The 22495-nt window shown below is 33.6% G+C and overlaps 1 protein-coding gene across 3 annotated transcripts in view; it reads left to right on the forward strand.

The window, feature by feature from the left end:
- The first annotated feature begins 8728 nt into the window (after positions 1-8728).
- LOC128192540 (multidrug resistance-associated protein 1-like) overlaps positions 8729-22495 on the forward strand; it is a 29720-nt gene continuing 15953 nt past the window's right edge. Inside the window, exons 1-14 of one of the 3 annotated variants that reach the window (XM_052865290.1) lie at positions 8729-8815; positions 9032-9131; positions 10038-10223; positions 10426-10554; positions 11150-11278; positions 11591-11716; positions 12043-12104; positions 12365-12502; positions 12952-12978; positions 14383-14631; positions 16795-16984; positions 17557-17743; positions 18436-18569; positions 19036-19173. In XM_052865290.1, coding sequence (XP_052721250.1) covers positions 9090-9131; positions 10038-10223; positions 10426-10554; positions 11150-11278; positions 11591-11716; positions 12043-12104; positions 12365-12502; positions 12952-12978; positions 14383-14631; positions 16795-16984; positions 17557-17743; positions 18436-18569; positions 19036-19173 — 1737 coding nt within the window. In that variant the 5' untranslated portion in view covers positions 8729-8815; positions 9032-9089. The remainder of the gene's footprint in view (positions 8816-9031; positions 9132-10037; positions 10224-10425; positions 10555-11149; positions 11279-11590; positions 11717-12042; positions 12105-12364; positions 12503-12951; positions 12979-14382; positions 14632-16794; positions 16985-17556; positions 17744-18435; positions 18570-19035; positions 19174-22495) is intronic. The other 2 variants (XM_052865291.1, XM_052865292.1) reach the window with 2 other exon arrangements.

Here is a 22495-nt window from a genome sequence, read left to right on the forward strand (position 1 = left end):
GACCAGTACACGATGAATGTTACTGTACGTAGACCAGTACACGATGAATGTAACTGTACATAGACCAGTACACAATGAATGTAACTGTACGGAGACCAGTACACGATGAATGTAACTGTACGTAGACCAGTACACGATGAATGTAACTGACTGTACATAGACCAGTACACGATGAATGTAACTGTACGTAGACCAGTACACGATGAATGTAACTGTACGTAGACCAGTACACGATGAATGTAACTGTACATAGACCAGTACACGATGAATGTAACTGTACATAGACCAGTACACGATGAATGTAACTGTACATAGACCAGTACACGATGAATGTAACTGTACATAGACCAGTACACGATGAATGAAACTGTACATAGACCAGTACACAAGGAATGTAACTGTACATAGACCAGTACACGATGAATGTTACTGTACGTAGACCAGTACACAATGAATGTAACTGTACGGAGACCAGTACACGATGAATGTAACTGTACATAGACCAGTACACGATGAATGTAACTGTACATAGACCAGTACACGATGAATGTAACTGTACATAGACCAGTACACGGTGAATGTAACTGTACATAGACCTGTACACATGGAATGTAACTGTACATAGACCGGTACACATGGAATGTAACTGTACATAGACCGGTACACGATGAATATAACTACATAGACCGGTACACATGGAATGTAACTGTACATAGACCGGTACACAATTAATGTAACTGAACATAGACCAGTACACAAGGAATGTAACTGTACATAGACCGGTACACGATGAATATAACTACATAGACCGGTACACGATGAATGTAACTGTACATAGACCAGTACACGATGAATGTAACTGTACAAAGACCAGTACACAATGAATGTAACTGTACATAGACCAGTACACGGTGAATGTAACTGTACATAGACCGGTATATGATGAATGTAACTGTACATAGACCGGTACACAATGAATGTAAATGTACATAGACCAGTACACAATGAATGTAACTGTACATAGACCAGTAAACGATGAATGTAACTGTACATAGACTGTTACACAATTAATGTAACTGTACAAAGACTTATTTTCACCTCCATCAGAATTAATCTTCAGGGGCCATAACATTCCACCCAAGTTGTTTTTAAAACACTATACTGTACACATAATCAGCTATAATATAAAATCTTCACCTTCAGAGGAGAGTAATCCATCCTTTCTCTTGGCTATTGGATGTCTTATGGATTTCCTGCAACTGTTGACCAACTGTGCTTCGTTTAGCCTTAGTGGTTAAAGGGCCTTTCTAGTTCGTTTTGAGAGGAGTGGACTGAAAAATTTTTCCTCTGGCTTGCAAAAATGATTTACTTTTGAATATGTTGAATGTATAGTTGAACGTACTGTACATTTAGTGTTCACAAAGTCACACATGAATTCTATTACTAGTTACTGAACAGTTATATGGTATGGATTCCCAAGTGTAGAAGTGTCATTATAGGATTTGGAGGTTGTAGTCAAACCAAGACCCATTGTCTACTGACTCTTTATCATGAGAGCTTAATGAAAACTTGAGTAAGGGCAATACATTTAACATCATTGTACCCCACAATGCATAGAATATGGGGAGGGGCCGCATGCAGTGTTGGACATGTCTTCAAACATCCATCCCTTTGTCTCCAACTTTACAACATTTGGCTCAGTGTGCAGCCCTGTTTCAATATCAGGCACTTACGTAGCATCATTTTTGAAAGTGGGGGGGGGGGGGCAGACTCATCAAAAAAAAATCTTCACAAGCACAGGGGGGGGGGGGGGGGGGGGCAGGTATACTTTTCACTTCAATTTAACCGTTTATTTCCTTATTTTCAATGAAATTTTTACATGGTCACAATAAAGTGGGGGGGGGGGGGGGGGGTGGAGGGGCAACACCATGTTAATTCAGTTTTTTGTATGTAAATTTAAGAAAAATCTTTGCTCCACAAAAAAGTGGGGGGGGGGGGGGCTGGCCCCTGATGCTACGTGCCTGAATATTACACTTCCTTTATTATACATTTAAAAGCAAAGGTTTGTATGGGTGAGACATTTTTGACCTTGATTTTCCCATGACCTTAAATTTACTACACCGTCTAGCTCAGTGTCAATACATATTAGTATTACATCAATAATTGAACAAAGATACATTTGGATGAGGAAGATTACACTGTATCATTTTATTGCTCACCGAGACGAAGTCAAGGGCAACTTATGCTATACCCCTGGCATCCGCGTCAGGACCTGGTTAAAGTTTTTGTTGCAGGTCATGTATCTAAGTTATTACTTGTCCTATCTTCACCAAACTTGCATGGATGATGCATCTGGACCTACTTATGGACTTGAAAGACTTGGATGCTGAATCTGGGTCCTACATTTCAGATGCTGGAGGAGGTTAAGGTTTTTGGAGCAGGTTAAAGTTTTTGTTGCAGGTGCCCTTTGATAGCAATATCTAAGTAACTGCTGGTCCTAACTTGCATGGATGATGTGTCTTATGATACTGATGCACCAGATAGGCTTGAATGCTGAATCTGAGCTATGGATTTCGGATGCTGGAGGAAGTTAAGGTTTTTAGAGCTGGTTAAAGTTTTTGTTGCAGGTGCCCTCTGATGATTATATCTTAGTTACAACTGGTCTTAACTTCACCAAACTTGCAAGGATGGTGCGTCTTATGATACTGATGCTCCAGACAGGCTTGAATGCTGAATCTGAGTCATAGGTTGCGGATGCTGGAGAAGGTTAAGGTTTTTAGAGCTGGTTAAAGTTTTTGGAGCAGGTGCCCTCTGGTGATTATATCTTAGTTACTACTGGTATTAACTTCATCAAACTTGCACGGATGGTGCGTCTTATGATTAGATGCAGCCTACAGGCTTCAATGCTGAACCTGAGCCATAGGTTTCAGATGCTGGATGAGGTTAAGGTTTAAAGAGCCGGTTAAAGTTTTTGAAACATGTGCCCTCTGATGATGATATCTTAGTTATTACTTGTCCTAATTTCACCAAACTTGCATGGATGGTGCGTCTTATAATACTGATGCACCTAACAGGTTTGAATGCTGAATCTGAGCCATAGGTTTTGGATGCTGGATAAGGTTAAGGTTTTTGGAACAGGTCACATGTTTTATAGATAAAAGCTTGCATAGTTGATTTAACTAAATCATAAATGAAATGCAGAGGTGGCTTCAGATGCAGAGCCTGATCTCCATTATCAAAGATGCTAAAAAAATCTCCTACCTCACTCAAACCTGCTTGATAAATAGATGGGTGTGTTGTTAAATAATATAACATGATTCCTTTGATAAAGTATTGTATAATATGATACACTATTGTTTAATATGATACAATATGATATCATATGTTATAGTTATATGATATGATATTGTATCAATTTTTTTTATGTTTAATGATATGATATTGTATCATGATATTGTTATGTTTGGTATTGGATTTTATGATACAATATTGTATATTGCTTTGCCTCGGACTAGAATGTCTCGACGTCATTGGATGAATCACGTCACGTGATTGCCTTATAAATTTTTTTACACGGCAGGCATCAAAATTTATACGGCAACATGGCGGACGTAATGTTATTTGAGCTTATTTTTAACACAAACGTTCAACCAAACCTATAACTTTTAAGCCCAAAAATATTAGGAGTGACTCCCCCTTTGCCCGTGACGTAATAAAACGATCCTATATACAATGGCATCCAGGTTTACACAGACTGACGAAAAAGGTACAAAATTAGATAATAAACCTATGAATTTAATTGGTATATATTATCTTTTAGAAATAATATGATATTGTTTTATTTATTTATTATATTATCACATGATACTGTTACATATGATATTGCACTATATGATTATATCACATGAAATTGTATTTTATGATATTGTTATATATATTATTAAATCATATGATACAATATGTATAATATATTATTGTATTATAATATTTTACTTTATCACATGATATTGTATCATTTGATATGATACAATGTTGTATCAAATTATATTGTATCATATGATACAATATCATATATGTATCAAATACGATACAGTATCAAACAATACAATATCATACTATATTATACAATATAATATCATATGTTACATGATTATGATGTATTTTGTGATATGATATTGTATCATATAATACTTTATTGTATTATATATTATGATATTGTACGATGTACGATTTTGTGTCAAAACAGTATCCATGACTATCCAAGATCATTAAGTATGATTTTCATATAAAATGATAAAGGTGGTCTCATGAAGGTGATGCCTCATAAAGGTGATGCCGCGTCTCAGTGAGACTAGTAATCTGTGATTACCTATGATTTCTATTTTGTAATTGGGCTTATGTGTTTAGAATTGTTTCAAAAACACTGCTCTTGGTTATACATAACATTCAATTTCAAATAAGGATTCAAATGAGTGAATGCAACTCCAATGTGTAAATATTTTTTTCGACCTTGAATATTTCTATGACATATTTACTCTTGATGTTTACTTTCACAGCAAGCATTGAGCAATCACTGAAAAACATATGAGCAAGCTCTCTCTCAGGTGAAATAAATATAGAGCTATTGGGATAAATTTGAAACGCTGAATAATGATGATCAACATCTGATTTTAATTTATCCAAATTATTTTACAATTATAGTGTCCAACTAAAGTATCTGTGGTTACCATTCTGACGCAAATAGCTTTCATTGATGCCATTGTAGAAGTTGATCTACATAGAATCACTTGTTTAGAATGATCTGATCTGTGGGCGTGTATTTTACTTTGGTCACGAGTAATACTGTTATATCATTGCTTTCATTGATTGTCACTCTCAATCAAATTCCAATTAACATATTCTTCTTAAATTAGAGGTCGGATTACATTAATAAACTGATCTATTTCGGATGTGAAAAATACACTCGTACAAAAACGGTAAGAAAAAAAGGGAGCATACATTAAAATATAAATGCATATTAATGTCAATATTCAATTATATTTACTGTTTTATATAAAATACATTCGAAGCAATTCTTTAACTCATAAGATATATTGGTTCAGAAAGCTAAGAACATGGCTGTTGTTTTGCCACGACATGCAAACCTGTTTAACTTTGAGACTATTTTCTTTTCCACAACAAGCGACGCGCGACCATGTATATGTTGGTCAAGTTTTCTTCCAGCAAAAACAACCTTCCCAATGTCACCAGCAATACCGACCACGGAAAGATCTTGTGAGCTGCAGATCAGACACGTGCATACAAAGCCTTGATGTCCAGGCCGACTTGTAGAAGTTGCAAAACAAAACAGGTTCGTACTTAACTTACTACAGAAATATCCATATGAGGACTCAAGGTTTGTTAAAACAGCACGTTATATTCATATTGTATTGCCGGAATTAAGATGTTGATCTTGAGGGTTTTAAATACTGTATCATGAAAAAAAAAATACAAATTATTGCTTTAGACTTCCGTCTGATTTTTGGGAGTTTGACTGTTGACTGGTTTTACAACCTCTAAAAACAATAGTTAACTTTTTCACATTTTGATATAGCTGTTTATCTGTAGCTACAAAACTAAAATTGAGACTGAGAGAGTTAGAGATCTAAGTTAAGTGTCAATTGTTCTTATTTTTTTCTCCCCCCCCCCTATTTTACCCGTCAGCGCATGTATTGTGTTACACGTACATGTATTATTGTTGATTTGATTTATTTTCAACACTAACAAAATTATTTAAGAAAAAAGAAAATAACAGTTGCAATTAATTCTGAGAGTCATATCGATATGCCAAAATGATTTAAGTATGATTATTTAAGTACTATTTTAATGAAGTATACATTTTGTCTATAATAGTTATCTCTCTGTCAACAAACAATTAAATATAAACTGATAAAGGACTATTTAAATACATATGGAAGCATCGATTAGACCAGTAAATGAATTTATCTATAAATATTCAATTTTTTTTTTTATTTTCCAAATTTACTCTTTTTAAGACTTGAAGAAAATAGATCCCAAACAGTAGAAAATCCTTCGGATCATTTTGAAATATGAACCTGTGAATTTAATTTCACTGGAGATAGTACTTTTCAAAAAGGTTGTGACAGAATATAAAATCGAGTTCTTTATCTGTATGCGGTTCCCATAATGAATAAAATTGAATACGTCCCCTATTAAAGACGCCAAAATTCATTTTATTCAATTTATAACGTAGCTTGAAGTTTACAAAATCTATGAAATTTTTTTCTTTTGTTATTCATAAAATAGTTTTCCTCACCACTGCTCTACACAGTTTTACCCCTTATTTCGTTCTATTTAGATTGTAAATAATTTGATAATTGAAAACGTTACAGCACGCATTTTTGCATTCATCATTCGTATGATTGTCGACAATTTTTTTTTTTTTTTTTTTTTTAGAATTTTCTAAGAATCAAACTACTCGTTATCCCGCTATTATCAATTCAAACCTGAGTATCATATTGTAATTTTAATATAGAATGTTTATATAATGTATATTATGTTATTTGTATATTCTAATAAAACTTAAGGAAATAAACTGAATTGAGTTCTTATAACCAGGACGATTCAGGATATTTAACACTGTACTATGTAATTTATACGATGCAAAATAAAAAAAAAATGTTACCCGATATATACATGTGGCAAGAATGTAAAAAACTTTATATCGATCTTCATGACTTTGAAAGTAATTAGCAGTTTCAGCATTTTGGATAAAATCAATAATAAATAGTGTGGTCTTAATCTTAAACTATTTTTGAATAGAGAATGAAAAATTGTAGCATATATTATGTTATAATATTTTAGCAATGCCAGATATAGTAACCTAAGAGCGGGATTTTCATTTCATGCAAAAAGGCATGAAAAAAAATAAATGAAAAATAAATGAATTATGTTTAGAAATACATAACCTACCTCTCTCTCTCTCTCTCTCTCTCTCTCTCTCTCTCTCTCTCTCTCTCTCTCTCTCTCTCTCTCTCTCTCTGTAGATCCGCTCCTGTGCTCGTCAATATTTGTAGATCTTTCACTTCAAAGGCCAAAGACTAACGAAAACATGCTATTTTTCAACAGGTATTGTCACGTGTTCCCAATCAAAGGTTCAGGCGCTGACAGGAAATTGACACTTCAATTATAAGGCATCAAACCAACACGGCATCAGCGCGCTGCACGAAGACTCCAAATGGATTCATTAATTCAACAAAAGAACCATTAATGACACTGTTTAAAATCCTTGACTCTTTTAACGACCAATTTGATAAAAAAGAATATATCAAAGAAAGAATCTTTGAGTGATAACTGAATGTGTATTAATTCTGTGAACAAAACAACTGTTGAATGATAATTGTCAATAAATCAGTATTTCAGTTTGATTGTTCTTTTAATTGGAGGTATATTTGCATGACACATTATTTCAATCTAATTAGAAGACTTTTATTATGTCATAAGAATAATTTTATTTTTGTTTGACATGTCGTCTATTGTTGTGCACTCATCCTGTATACTTTTAAAAAAATGTATGTCCCCGTTTATATATCTAAATCTAATAACTGATTTTTTTTCTGTATACACCTCTTGACCAACTTATTTTCTCGAACCTCGAAAGTGTACAGTATAAAAATTCTGAATGAACAAGCATTTGATCTGTTGTTAGGCCTAATGTCATTAAATTAGGGACTTTATATCGAGAAAATAGAATTTAAAAAATCTCAATCGGTTTCAAAGATATAATAATATTGAAAAAAAAGTCAATTCATCAAAATTGTCTTTTCATAAAAGAATTTTAAAACATACAAACCACACGTTCATTATAATCAGTTATGATCATAGTTTTCTGAAGATACAAGTCTAGATGTAAGGAACAGGTTTTCTTTTGGTTTTCCTGTAACGGGAAATACACGAAACTAGCCGCAGCAATTAACACATTTATAAAGATTCATTAAAATCTAATCTTACTGTTTTGCACTGACAATCTAGATGTAAAATTGTACTTATCTTGCCTACTCTGTATGCATCCGTCAGAATTCAATAGGATATGTAAATTTAAGTACCTGGTTGGGCACATGTGATAGATAATTCAGAATAATCTGAATACATTTGTTTTCTATATCATGAACAAATCATCCAGCTAACACTTATAATAATATCGTATATTTACAACAAATGAAATATACAACATGGCTATAGCAGTATAGTCATGTATACATGTATTTCATTTGTTGAACTAAATTGTATTAGAAAGGACAGTAGTTACTCTATAGTACATAGTTAAACAACGGATGTTTCTCAACTTGAAATAATGGACATCGTCTTTTAGGGATATATTGAATTATTAAGAAATATATCAATTTTTACGTAGGCAATTAGATTTTAATAGATTTTGTTATCAAGGTGACTGACCATTATTCTCTTGTGTGTTTGTTTGTTCAGAAGTTTACTTTGAAAAGTTTACATTACACCCCCCCCCCCCCCCCCCCAAACAAGATTTATACCGGCATTGTTTTCCTTTTAATATTGTTGGAAAGAGCAATGTCATAACATTTACTTCACTAACTATTATAGTTTTTATTGGCATGTTATAATTTCATACTTGTCTGTTGTGGACTTTAAATTGAAATAAATGCATGTTCTATTTCGTTCTGCGCCGTAATGTCAAGATGTTTTTGTAATCGGGCTCGGCCTTCTCCGTGCAAACAGACGTCGTCGGATCGACTCGCCGTGCAAAATATTGGTTGGACTAAAGCGGACCTTTACCGCATAGGTTTGTGAATCTTACAGAACTGTTTAAATTAAAACAACTTCTTGAAATGCACAAAAACTAATTTGTATACAAATGAAACGAGAATTGTGAATATTACAAAACAAAGTAAAAGGGGGTCATTATCCAGAACCTGGAATCAGACTATATATAGTTATTCTTCAACGCATGTGAATATCTAGAGCATTGGTGATAAAGCACATTTTCACTTTGTAATAGGTGTGCTCATATAAAAAGAAATGTTTTGAAGAGCCATATTTTTGAGCGAACTGCAGCCATGGTGGACGGGTTTGAAGAATTTTGCAATGGAACATTATGGGCAAGTATATCAATCTGAAATTCTGAATCAAGTTTAAAGCCCCTAGAAAAACTCCTTAACTTGAACATTGAATGTCAGCAAGTAAACGGGCTGTGTGTAAATATGAGTAATGATTGTACTTTAAATGCATGCAAACATCTCTTGTGTAAATGACATGTATTGAACAGGTTGGGCACCAACCCCCATTTGGTGGCTGGAGTCCCATTTGGTGGTTAAATGCCTGAACGGTATACCTATTTTACCTACCAAATGGGACTCATTTTCGTTCAACTCGGATTACGTTTTTCTGGAGGAAAGGCGCAATTCATTTTATTGCGAAATTTAACATAGCGCAATTGGGCTTCCATACCTAAATTAGCTTCTGACACGCACTTAAAGATCATTGTTTTGATTGGCTGGAATTGTTTTCCATTTGCTCGGATGATAGAAATTGAAAGTAAAGAGTTCAAGGAATGAGGCCATGTCGTACTATGATTAAAATCGATCTATTAGAAGACAAAACACTTGGTTGATACGCGACTTCCGGGAGCATTTCATCTTGGCCTTTTTTTAAACACATGTGCGGAAAAATCGACACATAAATTTTTTTAAACGAATGTTTAATTATGAAGCAAACATGTCAGAGTACTTGCCCCGCTAATAAACATGATGCGCCTTTCCTCCAGAAAAACGTAATCCGAGTTGAACGAAAATGAGTCCCATTTGGTAGGTAAAATAGGTATACCGTTCAGGCATTTAACCACCAAATGGGACTCCAGCCACCAAACGGGGGTTGGTGCCCAACCTGTTGAAGGTCTCAACCCAAATTGAAACCGTCTTTATAAAAACTATACTGATTTGAGCATAGCTTTAAATGATGTTTTATTAGAAAAAAAACCTGACAATTTTATGCTTTTTCTGTTACAGAATGAGACTTTGTTGTTAAACAACTACTACCCACAGTTCACAGACTGCTTTCAGAACACACTGTTAGTGTGGGTGCCCTGTGGGTTTCTGTGGGCCACCCTCCCATTCTATCTGCCTGCCCTTCTCTCTTCCAAAGATGATGATGTACCACCAGTCCCACTGAACTGGCTAAATGTCTCCAAAAGTGTAGGAAACTTTCTTAATAAATCCTATTTTCATTCAATATGCATGCTAATTTTCTTCAAAATCAAAAGTTAGATATGTGTGCATTCATTATTAGATATATGCTTAGTAGTAGGTACTTTGATGTTTTACCTGCATTCTGTTTTAAAACATTAGAATGCTTGAGCATTGGATTAAAAAAAAGAACTCTTCTCTTTTTTTTTAGTTTTTGAGTTTGATGCTAGCTTTCTTAAGTGCTGTGGAACTCATTAAATCTGCAAGTGACCATGAATCCTTACACAAAACTACAGTTACTGCAGTGTATGTGGCACTGGCTATTAAAGTTGGATCTTATGTAAGTTTTCGTATATGCTCTGCTATTTTTTCCTAAAATGGGAAAAAACCCAAAGACATTTACATTTACTGCATATGAGCACTAGAGATGTAACCGAAATTTCAAATACAAATATTTTTAGGCAAGATTGTTTGAATAAAATATCATACATAAGCAAATTTATTTGTGATTTAAAATATATTTTAATATTTTCCAGCAGTTTCTCATTGTCATCTCAGTTTTATGAATAACTGATTAAGTAAATCGTTATTGCCATTTTCTCATTCATATGAAAATGCTCTTTGGTCACATTGTTGACAAATTAAGCAAACAGTGTACCGGTACATGTATTGAAAACAGAAAGTGTTTAAGATGTACAAAAAAAAACACTGTTAAAAGACAAAGAAAGATGGAATTATCACTTTTAGACTGGTTATTACCTTCATACAACATGAGAAGAACATATCGTTCATAGCTAGACAATTATGAAAATAACATGACTTATTTACAGTAGGATTCCAACCAATGACTTTAAGCTTTAAGTGTTACTAAATGTTACTGTCATTGATGACTGTTTACTGAGTGTACATATTCTGTGTTATTCATTATTTTTCAGATGCTATCAGCAGTACTGATACAGCTGGAGAGGGGCAAGGGGTTCATTACCTCTGGCGTCTTGTTTGTATTTTTTCTGTTGATGACATTGGCAGGAATTGTTCCATTTTACACTTACATAGAAGAAAAGGTATATCCCAATTAAAATGCAAAGTTATGGTTATCAACCTGAGTAAAATATAAATTGGAAGGTTTTTGTAAATAGCCATAAATTTAATGTTATACTATACTGTGTGATATTTTGTTCAGTGTTTAAATTTTAAAAACTCTAATTCACGAGGATATTCAAATAGCTACAGTTCAATGCTACATGTACCTACATGTATTTTTTTATTTTTTGAAATGTTAGGAACAAGTTGCTGACTGTTGTCTCTTTTGGTAAGGAATATCATGGTGTCAGTTTATGTACATGTATGGAGAGATTTTTTGTTTTTTAATGTAGGTGTACAATTATGACCTGGACAGGTTTGTTTTGTTCTACATCTCCTGGAGTTTCCTTTTCATCCAGTTGGTTCTTCACTGTATCGCAGAGAAAGTGACAAGGAGGGGCTATTATGAACTAGGAAGAGTACGGAAAACAAATATACTTATTAATATTTAACTTGTGTGAACCTCAGAACATGTTATACGTACATGAAATCTTAAAGAAATTAGTAGATGATTTTTGCAATGAGCTGACCAATTTATGAAAAGAACCAAACAAGATTAAATGTTTACAAAGGGTTATAAATTCATATGTATACAGTGCCTTGAGTGGTAATTTAATTAAAATTTAAGTAATTAAAAAATCCATCTGCTTTTTAGAAAATCCCATCTTAATCATTTACAACGAGATGTACTTTAATGTTGAGAGTGCATTTGAATTTTCAAACATGTTATCTCAATTATTTCTAGAAACCTTGCCCTGAAACCAAGTCCTCAATATTAAGCAGATTGACATATTGGTGGATGAATAGGTATGTGGGAATGACTGAATTTATATTGGTTTGATGATATGAAGGTGCTTCAAAATACTAGTAATGCATGTAACAAAAGTTAAATATCTTTAAAAAAAACCTTTAGGATTAGTTAAACATGAAGTATATTCAAGGCATCTTGTTTTTTTTTCTTTTCTGGAGATACATGTAGAGATTTCCTATTAAATTTTGATGTAAATATCGATGTACATGTATATGTACACACTGTCACAAACATGATCTTGTGCACCTGCTTGTAGCTTAATCATTAACGCATACAAGAAGGACTTGACAGAAGATGACCTATTTGACCTCAATCCCAGAGATGCCAGTGACAGAGTAATTCCTCAGTTTGAAGAACAGTGGGACAAGGAAGTGTCAAAGTACAGAAAAACAGAGTAAGTAATATAACATCAATATTGAAACCAGCATTTAAATGAATACAGAAAACAAAATTATGCTGTTTATATTGTAGATTGAATTGTCATTAGTACATGTATAGAATGGAATTATTTGATAAAATCGGATACAATCCAACATTAGTAATGTCTTACTTATAATTAGACTCCATCATTTTCCTATTGTCGAATTTTCCTAGACAAACATCTAAATACTTACTTGGAACATACCAGTACAGAAATCTTTATTGTATAAACAAAGACAATGCGTAATATGTGTATATATCTTATAATTCTATTTACATAGATATATGGGCCAAATGGGCCGAACGTTTCATTATTTATTTTGTATTATATATGTGTAATTTGTTATGATAGCACATATTGCTATGATTAATTATTTACTTACTTACTATAATGTAAATGTTTTATCTTACTCTTTGACTTAGAAGAAAATCAAGTGCACCAAGTGGGCGGTAAAGATTTAAAACTTTTTGTAGCCACTCCTGTAATTTAATCATAAGTCTTTACCAGTGTTACATGTATTAGCAGTGCAGGATTTTATTGAACTTTACTGCTTAATTTTACTGTGGAATCATTTGAATTCATGGAGGCCTGTTTTCATGCTTGGCCAATTTTCTAAAGGTTCATGTGGATGTACATGTAACTTAATCAAATTGACAGTGACAATGAATGTTGAAAGACTAGTATGTTAACTTTATAATTTGCTCAAGATGTAAATTTATTGTTGAAAAGTGTTGATCAATTCTGCCAAAACCGAGCCACCAGAAATTCAATTATTCCATAGTAATTCTTCATATTTATACTATTTATAGCTATTTAATTTTCACTAACAATTGGTTTTTAAGTTTTAGTTCTGTGCTGCAAGTTAGCTGCAGACCTAACTGTCTTACAATGATACACAAAGTGTGATGTGTGCTTTTGTATAGTACACTTCTTACCAGAAATATTTATTAAACTCAGCCACATCAAGATTTTCAATTTTGCATTAGCAATTAATACATGAACTATATCATTTGATAAACTTTTGTGATGCATACACTCGATGCATACCAAGGTCAGCACAGGATATGAATACACATTCATCTCTGATTTTTGTACATGTGAATAAAATATGGTTTTATAAATAAAAATACATGCCTGTAGTTTCACCAGTACCAACATTTCATCACTTTTGAAACTCTGCAGCTAACTTTTACTAATACTGGTAGAAGTATTTGTTAAAATCATTTTTGCGTTTCAAATTATCGGTTGCTCCACTAGAGTTTGCACCATTTTGAAATTATATGACACATTTTTGATTATTCTTTTTTCATCTTTTACCTGTCTTTATATTGTAAATCATCCCTTAAACATGTAAATAGCAACTATCATGGTTCAGGGGTAAATGCTTCTGGAGATCAATAGGTCATCACAAGCAGTTTACTTCTTTGCCTTGCTTAGATTTCATGGATTGGTTTGCTCTGGTGGAATGGAGATTTTGATGGCTATTCTTCGTGATGTCTGTCTTTTCATTACCTGTATATAGATATTGATCTCTCATATTACCACTGCTTGAATCTTAAAACAAATGATTATAAACATACATGTATAGATCTACAAAGTAAATTATCCATACTGATAGATAATGGTTTTGCATGTTATGTATGATATTGCTTTCATTTAATTTCAAGTTAATTTTTCCAGATAGCTACTGGAAAGTTACATATTTGATTGACTTAGATGAAATTTATAAATGAAGAAGATCTTGTTTATGAAATACATTAACATTGATGTCAACTTTTTTTGGTAAAAAGTTGTTGTAGTGATACATGCTCTAAAAAAAATTTTGGGGTACAAAATTGTTTTTTATTTTGTAGACAAAATGTGACCTTTCAAGTGGGTAAGGCACAACACCACCTGCAAGCGTCAGAGAGAACCCCGCTGGTTGGAACCTCCAGTCGGACATATTCTACCACTGTAGAAATCAAGGACCCCAAGAAGAAGCAACAGAAAGGGGCGTCCCTGTTCAAAGTGCTGGCTAAGACCTATGGGCCAGACTTCCTGAAGGCCTGGGGTTGTAAATTCCTCTATGATCTCTTACAAATGGCCAGTCCTTCTCTATTAAGGTAAACGGAAATTAATAAAAAAAAACCGCAATACAATTGGATGAAGGAATGAGCATGTGTTATGGATATACATGTATGTTTATTGTTATACATATATTATATTTTAAAACTTTTTTCACACTAAGAAGATATCACTGACAATGAAATCTGAACATTAATGCATTTTGTTCAATGCATGCTTTATAAAATGATTTGTCAATGTTTCGAAATATTATTAGCTCACCAGAGCTGAAAGCTAAAGTGAGCTTTTCTAATCAAAATTTGTCCGTTGTCTGTCGTCGTTGGCGTTGGTGGCGTTATTGTAAACTTTTCACATTTTCATCTTCTTCTCCAGAACCACAGGGCAGATTCCAACCAAACTTGGCACAAAGCATCACTGGGTGAAGGTGATTCAAATTTGTACAAATGAAGGGCCACCCCTCTTTAAAGTGGAGATAATTTAGAATTATAGAAAATTTGTTGGTATTTTTCAAAAATCTTCTTCTCAAAAACTATTAGGCCAGAGGAGCTGTAACTTGTATTGAAGCATTCTCAGGTAGTGAAGATTCAAGTTTGTTCAAATCATGGTCCCCAGGGGTAGGGTGGGGTGACAATGGGGGAATGGATTTTAACATAAGAATGTATAGAGAAAATCTTTAAAAATCTTCTTTTCAAAAACTATTTGGCCAGAAAAGCTTAAACTTGTGTGGAGGCATCCTCAGGTAGTGTAGATTCTAGTTTGTTCAAATCATGGTCCCCGTGGGTTGGGTGGAGCCACAATTTTGGGGAATAAAGTTTTACATAGGAATATATAGAGAAAATCTTTAAAAATCTTCTTCTCAAAAACTATTAGGCCAGGAAGCCCAAATTTGAGTGGAAGCATCCTCAGGTAGTGTAGATTCAAGTTTGTTCAAATCATGGTCCCTGGGGGTAGGGTGAGGCCACAATGGGGGAAAGGATTTTTACATAGGAATATATATATAAAATCTTAAAAAATTTTTTTTTAAACCATTAGGCCAGGAAAGCTCAAATTTGAGTGGTAGCATCCCCAGATAGTGTAGATTCAAGTTTGTTCAAATCATGGTCCCTGGGGGTAGGGCGGGGCCACAATGGGGGGATAAATTCTTATATATGCATATATAGAGAAAATTTGTAAAAAAATCTTCTTTAAAAAAAGTATAAGGCTGGGAAAGCTCAAATTGGCTAGAAAGCATCCTCAGATAGTGTAGATTCAAGTTTGTTCAAATCATGGTCCCTGGGGGTAGGGCAGGGCCACAATTTGGGGAAAATTAAACAAAGGAATATATAGAGTCCTCTTATCAAAACATATTAGGCCAGGAAAGCCCAAATTTGACATTTGAGTGGAAGCATTCTCAATAGTATAGATTCAAGTTTGTTAAATCATAGTCCCCAGGGGCAGGGTGAGGCCACAGTGGGGGATGAGTTTTTACATAGGAATATATAGAGAAAATCTTTAAAAATCTTCTTTTTAAAAACTATTTGGCCAGAAAAACTTAAACTTGTGTGGAGGCATCCTTAGGTAGTGTAAATTCAATTTTGCTAAGTCATAGTCCCTGGGGGGTAGGATGGGCCGCAATGGCAGGATGAATTTTTACATAGGAATATATAGAGAAAATCTTTTGAATTATTCTGGGAAAGTTTTCAGTCCAAAAAGCAGTAACTTGTGTGAAAGCACAAGTTGTGCTGATTAAAGTTTAATGAAACCATGATTCCCTAGAGAAAAGTGGGGCCACAAAATGGGGAGGGGGGGGGGGGTGGTATATTGGAATAGGAAAAAACCTTCTTACAGGTACAACAACAAAAGGGGCTTGGTATTTACCCCCCAAAAAATTAGCAGATTTTAATTTTTTTTAGCAAAATCTACTGTACTAAGTTGTCAAGATACTGTGATTTTGATATTGTAATGTTAATTTGATCAGAGTTAAGGCAATTGTGGCTCAGGTGAGCGATGTGGCCCCTGGGCCTCTTGTTTGAAAAGCAGTCCAAAAAAGTCATATCAAACATGTTTTAAATTTCTTGTCACAATGTTGTGAATGTTTTAAAATTTATATGAAATTTATCATGCTTATTAAACAAATTAAAAATTAGTGTTTTTAAACTTTGAAAAATGTCCATACTATTTTTTCAGAACCTTCTAATCAGCTTTATAGTTTTATTTTGCAGTGTGCTGATAGAGTACGTTGAAAATAAAAACACCAACAAAAATGAATATGAATGGAAAGGATATGTGTACGCTCTGGGATTCTTCCTTATTGCCCTATTACAGTCAACATTTTTCCACCAAAATTTCCACATAGGAATGACACTTGGAATGAGGATTCGATCTGCTCTTATTGCTGCTGTCTACAAGAAGGTGATTCACTCATTACATTGTGGTATATTGAAAATCTTGCTCAGATGTTGGAACTTTTCCTCAGTTTTTTCCTCTGTTTGATCTGAGCTAAAATTACATGTACCAGTAGCTGGAAACTACTTTTGCCAAGCTTTTCAAGCAATATGGTAAAGATAGTGAAGGAGACAGTGAGAATGAATGATTAAGCAATGACAGCCTGTCATACATACATATTTGTACTGGTCAGTATTAAGAGGTTGATATTTAGAAGAAAGTTAAAAAAAAAACATGAATGTCATTTTTTATGAGGAATGATTTTATTTTTATTTCAAGTATAACAATCTCGCACTACCGTAAATCCTTTTTTATTCGGGTGTCACAAAATTTGCAAAATAGGGAAAATGTCAAGCATTTTAAATATGCCTCAGTTTAATATTTTTTGTGATTTAAAAAAGATCGCAAAAAAAGTGAAAATTAGATCATCGCGAAAATTACCGGATATATGGTATATCTTATGAGGGATGTGGGGATGTAAAGAAATTATTTATTTGTTTTAATTCAAGTATAACAATCAGACACTTTATCTTTTTCAGTCTTTAACCATGAATAATGAGGCCAGGAAAACGTCCACTGTAGGCGAGATCGTGAACCTGATGTCAGTGGATTGTCAGCGGATGCAGGACCTGAGTGGATATCTGTGGATGATCTGGTCAGCCCCGGTGCAGATCACACTGGCCATGTACTTACTGTGGATTCAGCTGGGACCATCTGTCCTGGCAGGTAATAGTCATATAAATGTAATACATACATATGTGTACCTACTCACCTTGAAATCTTGAGTACATATTACAAATTTTATGCATTTTATTTCAAGTTTGAAATTTATTAGTTTTCATGAATGTCCAATTGAAAAATTGATGCATTCATGTCAATAGTCTTGTAGGATATCATCATTGAGGTGTATTATTGAGTACATTTAGCTCTTCTATTGCTCTCATGATACACACATTGGATGAAGAGAGTGGTGGTTTACTTGTTGCACATATGATAAGGATCATTTGGATTGCTTTTGATATGTCTAAATCCTGTGTATGATTTAATCATAAACTTCACAATAATGCAATGAAACGAATGTAGTGTATACATGTTAAATAACAAAGCAATATTCAAGTCAACATTTAAAAGTTGTGCAATTGATATCTGTAAGTAACTGTAGGAAAAAAAATAAAAGAATGAATAAAGGTATATGTACCAAAATATTCAGTTTCATAACTTGTACATTTATGTATGTTTGCTATTTTATTTTATTTCAATAAACCCTGTTTTCGGGATCATGATAAATATCTTTCGATAAGAAGCTTTTTAAGCATTTGATTTTGAAGTGATTATCTGATCACTTGTTGGACATTGGCTTTAACAGCATCTGATGGGTACAACTTAGTGAGATGGGTGGTTTATCTTTCTGTTTATAGGTCTGGGCCTCATGTTGCTGCTTATTCCTGTCAATGCAGTGATTTCAATGAAACAAAGAAAACTTCAGGTTGACCTGATGAAGTTCAAGGACAAACGTCTGAAGCTTATGTCTGAGGTGTTGAATGGAATGAAGGTACATGTACATACTTTAGTGGAGCCTCATTTATCCGGGCGCTCTCTGTCTCGAGTCCAAATGTCTGGATAGGTGAAGCATCTAAAAATATAAAATGTGTCTGTTGTTATCCCAAATGATAAAAAAAATCCCTTCCAAATAAAATAATCCATAAATTAAAGCATCCAGATAACTGGCGTCTGGATATCTCAAGCCCCACTGTATATGTGTTTATGTTGGCCATAAATTTCAAAAGAACTTCTTGAACATAATAACAGTTTGAAACTAATATCCAAAACCTAAAACAGTATTCAAACTTAACACAGTGCCAAACCTCAACTTATACTAATTTTAGTATACCTATAGATTATTATTTACATTAATTTATTTAATAGCCTATATACTAGTATACATGTACATGTATATGTTCACAGATGAATTCTCTACTGATACTTTATTGATGTATTACATGTATATTCCTTGTCAGGTGTTGAAACTGTATGCCTGGGAACCATCTTTCCAAGATAAAATACAAGAAATCCGGACCAAGGAAACAAATATTCTGAAGAAGAATGCCCTTTACAGTGCCTTTAGCTCCTTTTCCTTCACAACAGCCCCGTTTCTGGTAAGAGGAATTATGTCTCCCCTTTCAAAGGGGAGACATATTGTTTTTGTCGACTTTCTTTTTCTTCTTCTTATTAAGGTCTTCCGTTTTCCAACGGAAGACCTTCTTGTTTTCGTTCGGTTTCTTTTTCCCTATTATTATTATTTTTTTTTTTCTTACAAAATTTGTGCAGGCGATTTCTCGGAAATGGCTTAACCGATTTTCGTGAAACTTTCAGATCTAATAGATATTAGTCCGAACTTAATATACATTTTTTTATTTTGATGACGTCATTTCCGTTCTTGAGAAAATGACGTTTTAGTAATTTTCAGAGGGTCGGCTTGTCCAGGGATCTCCTCCTAAACGGTAAAAGATATTGAGTTCAGACTTTCAGGGATTGTAGACAAGAGATTGTAGATGTGCAATTTGGCATTCAAATTTGTCATGCTCAAAAGGCGTTAAAGCTCGCCTGGTCCCGAAAATTGAGACTAAAAAAACGTCGTAATTTTTCATGGTTTTCTTGGTTTATCTCTTTTCTGAAAAATATTTTGTTAACACATGTAATGCAAAAAAAGTTTATATTTACAAGACCTTTCATTTGATATCGAGAAAAAGGGGCTGGCCCCTAAAATTAGGGGACCAATGGGCTCTAAAGACTTTCATCTGTAGCCCTTTACTGAGGGATATTTTGTGAACAGTTATAGAAGCAAATATGTTTATTTTACAGTTATGTATCCAAGCAATGTAATGATTTTATCATGTGTTACGTAATTAGGGGTTTTTAGGGGCCAAAAGTCCAGAATTTTGATTACATTTATCTCAGAAAGGAAAACTATTTTGAAATGCAGTATAGAAGAAAAGATGCTCAAAATGATGTATTAAATCATATGTAATTTTCAAAATTTCGTTAAACGGCCCCTATAAGGAGTTAAGGGATCGGCCCCTAAAATGTTCTTTCCCATATATCTCAAGAACGGTAACGAATTTCTAAACAGTTGTTGAACAAAATGTGTTCAGATTTAAATGACCTTTTATTAGATATCAAGAAAAAGGGGCTGGCCCCTAAAATTAGGGGTCCAAAGGGCTCTAAAGTCTTTTATTTGTAGCCTTTTACTGAGGGGTATTTTGTGAACGGTTATAGAAGCAAATATGTTTATCTCACAGATATGTATCCAAGCAATGTAATGATTTTATCATGTGTTACGTAATTAGGGGTTTTTAGGGGCCAAAAGTCCAGAATTTTGATTACATTTATCTCAGAAAGGAAAACTATTTTGAAATGCAGTATAGAAGAAAAGATGCTCAAAATGATGTATTAAATCATATGTAATTTTCAAAATTTCGTTAAACGGCCCCTATAAGGAGTTAAGGGATCGGCCCCTAAAATGTTCTTTCCCATATATCTCAAGAACGGTAACGAATTTCTAAACAGTTGTTGAACAAAATGTGTTCAGATTTAAATGACCTTTTATTAGATATCAAGAAAAAGGGGCTGGCCCCTAAAATTAGGGGTCCAAAGGGATCTAAAGTCTTTTATTTGTAGCCTTTTACTGAGGGGTATTTTGAGAACGGTTATAGAAGCAAATATGTTTATCTTACAGTTATGTATCCAAGCAATGTAATGATTTTATCATGTGTTACGTAATTAGGGGTTTTTAGGGGCCAAAAGTCCAGAATTTTGATCACATATATCTCAGAAAGGAAAAATATTTTGAAATGCAGTATAGAAGAAAATATGCTCAAAATGATGTATTAAATTATATACAATTTCCAAAATTTCGTTAAGCTGTCCCTATAAGGAGTTTAGGGATCAGCCCCTAAAATGTTCTTTCCTATATATCTCAAGAACGGTAACGAATTTCTAAACAGTTGTTGAACAAAATGTGTTCAGATTTAAATGACATTTTATTTGATATCAAAAAAGGGGGCTGGCCCCTCAAATTAGAGAACTTAAGGGCTCTAAAATCTTTTATCTGTAGCTCTTTACTGAGGGAAATTAAATGAAAGGCTATAAAAGCAAATATGTTTATTTTACAGTTCTGTGTCCAAGTAATGTAATGATTTATTCATGTGTTATGTAATAATGATATTTTAGGGGTCAAGAGTCCATAAACTATGACCACCTAAATCTCAAAAAGTAAAATTTTTTGAAATGCAGTATAGAAGAAAAGATGCTCAAAATGATGTACTTTACAAAATGCAACCTTCAAAATTTGGTTCAGCGGCTCCAATAAGGAGATAATGGACTGGCCCCTGAAAGTTTTTTTTCTCAGATATCTCAAGAACGGTGACGAATTTCAAAACATTTGTTGAACAAAGCTCTTATCCCTGAAACAAAATAGTATCTGGCCCTTAGAATGTAGACCCTGTTTTTCTATTTTAAATCATGTTTAGCTGTTAAATAGCAAAATCAAGATCGAACATATATCTCAAATTCTAAAATCAGACGGAAGACCTCCTCGTTGCTCGCAACGAGATCGTGTTTAGTTCTTCTTATTCTTCTTCATCCAAATTTGTCCAGGCCGTAACTTAAATACCCTTTGACATTAAGACTTCAAACTTGGAACATAGGTATATGGTATTAAAAAGGAGTGCACGCCACCAAAGTTTTTGACCTTGACCTATTTTCTTTTTCAAGGTCAACCGTTTTATAAAAATAGAGTTTGGACTATAACACAAGACACCTTAAACATACAAACTTTTAACTTGTATCATAGATAGATGGTATATAGTCCTATTGAACCTTACTAGAAATTTTGACCTTGACCTTAAAATTTCATTTCAAGGTCAAATCAGAAAAAACTTTATTGTTCACCTCCTAAATATTCTTTGACAGAAGGACTTCAAACTTTACACAAAGAACAATTATAATACACTGAGGTGTACTATTGATAAATATTTGACCTTAACCTTGTTTTACTCAGGTCAACTTGAGAAAAAAATAATTCAATTTTGTCTGGGTGGTAACTTGGATACCTTTTGACATTAAGACTTCAAACTTGGAACGTAGGTAGATGGTATTGAGAATAAGTGCACACCATCAACAATTTTGACCTTGACCTATTTTCTTTTTCAAGGTCAAGCGTTTTATTAAAAATAGAGTTTGGACTATAACACAAGACTCCTTTAACATACAAACTTTTAACTTGTATCATAGATAGATGGTATATAGTCCAGTTGAACCTTACCAAAATTTTTGACCTTGACCTTAAAATTTTATTTCAAGGTCAAATCAGAAAAAACTTCATTGTTCACCTCCTAAATATTCTTTGACAGAAGGACTTCAAACTTTACACAAAGAACAATTATAATACACTGAGGTGTACTATTGATAAATATTTGA

This window comes from Crassostrea angulata, chromosome 7 (genome assembly GCF_025612915.1).
Source record: "Crassostrea angulata isolate pt1a10 chromosome 7, ASM2561291v2, whole genome shotgun sequence".
In the NCBI taxonomy this organism is placed as follows: domain Eukaryota; kingdom Metazoa; phylum Mollusca; class Bivalvia; order Ostreida; family Ostreidae; genus Magallana; species Magallana angulata.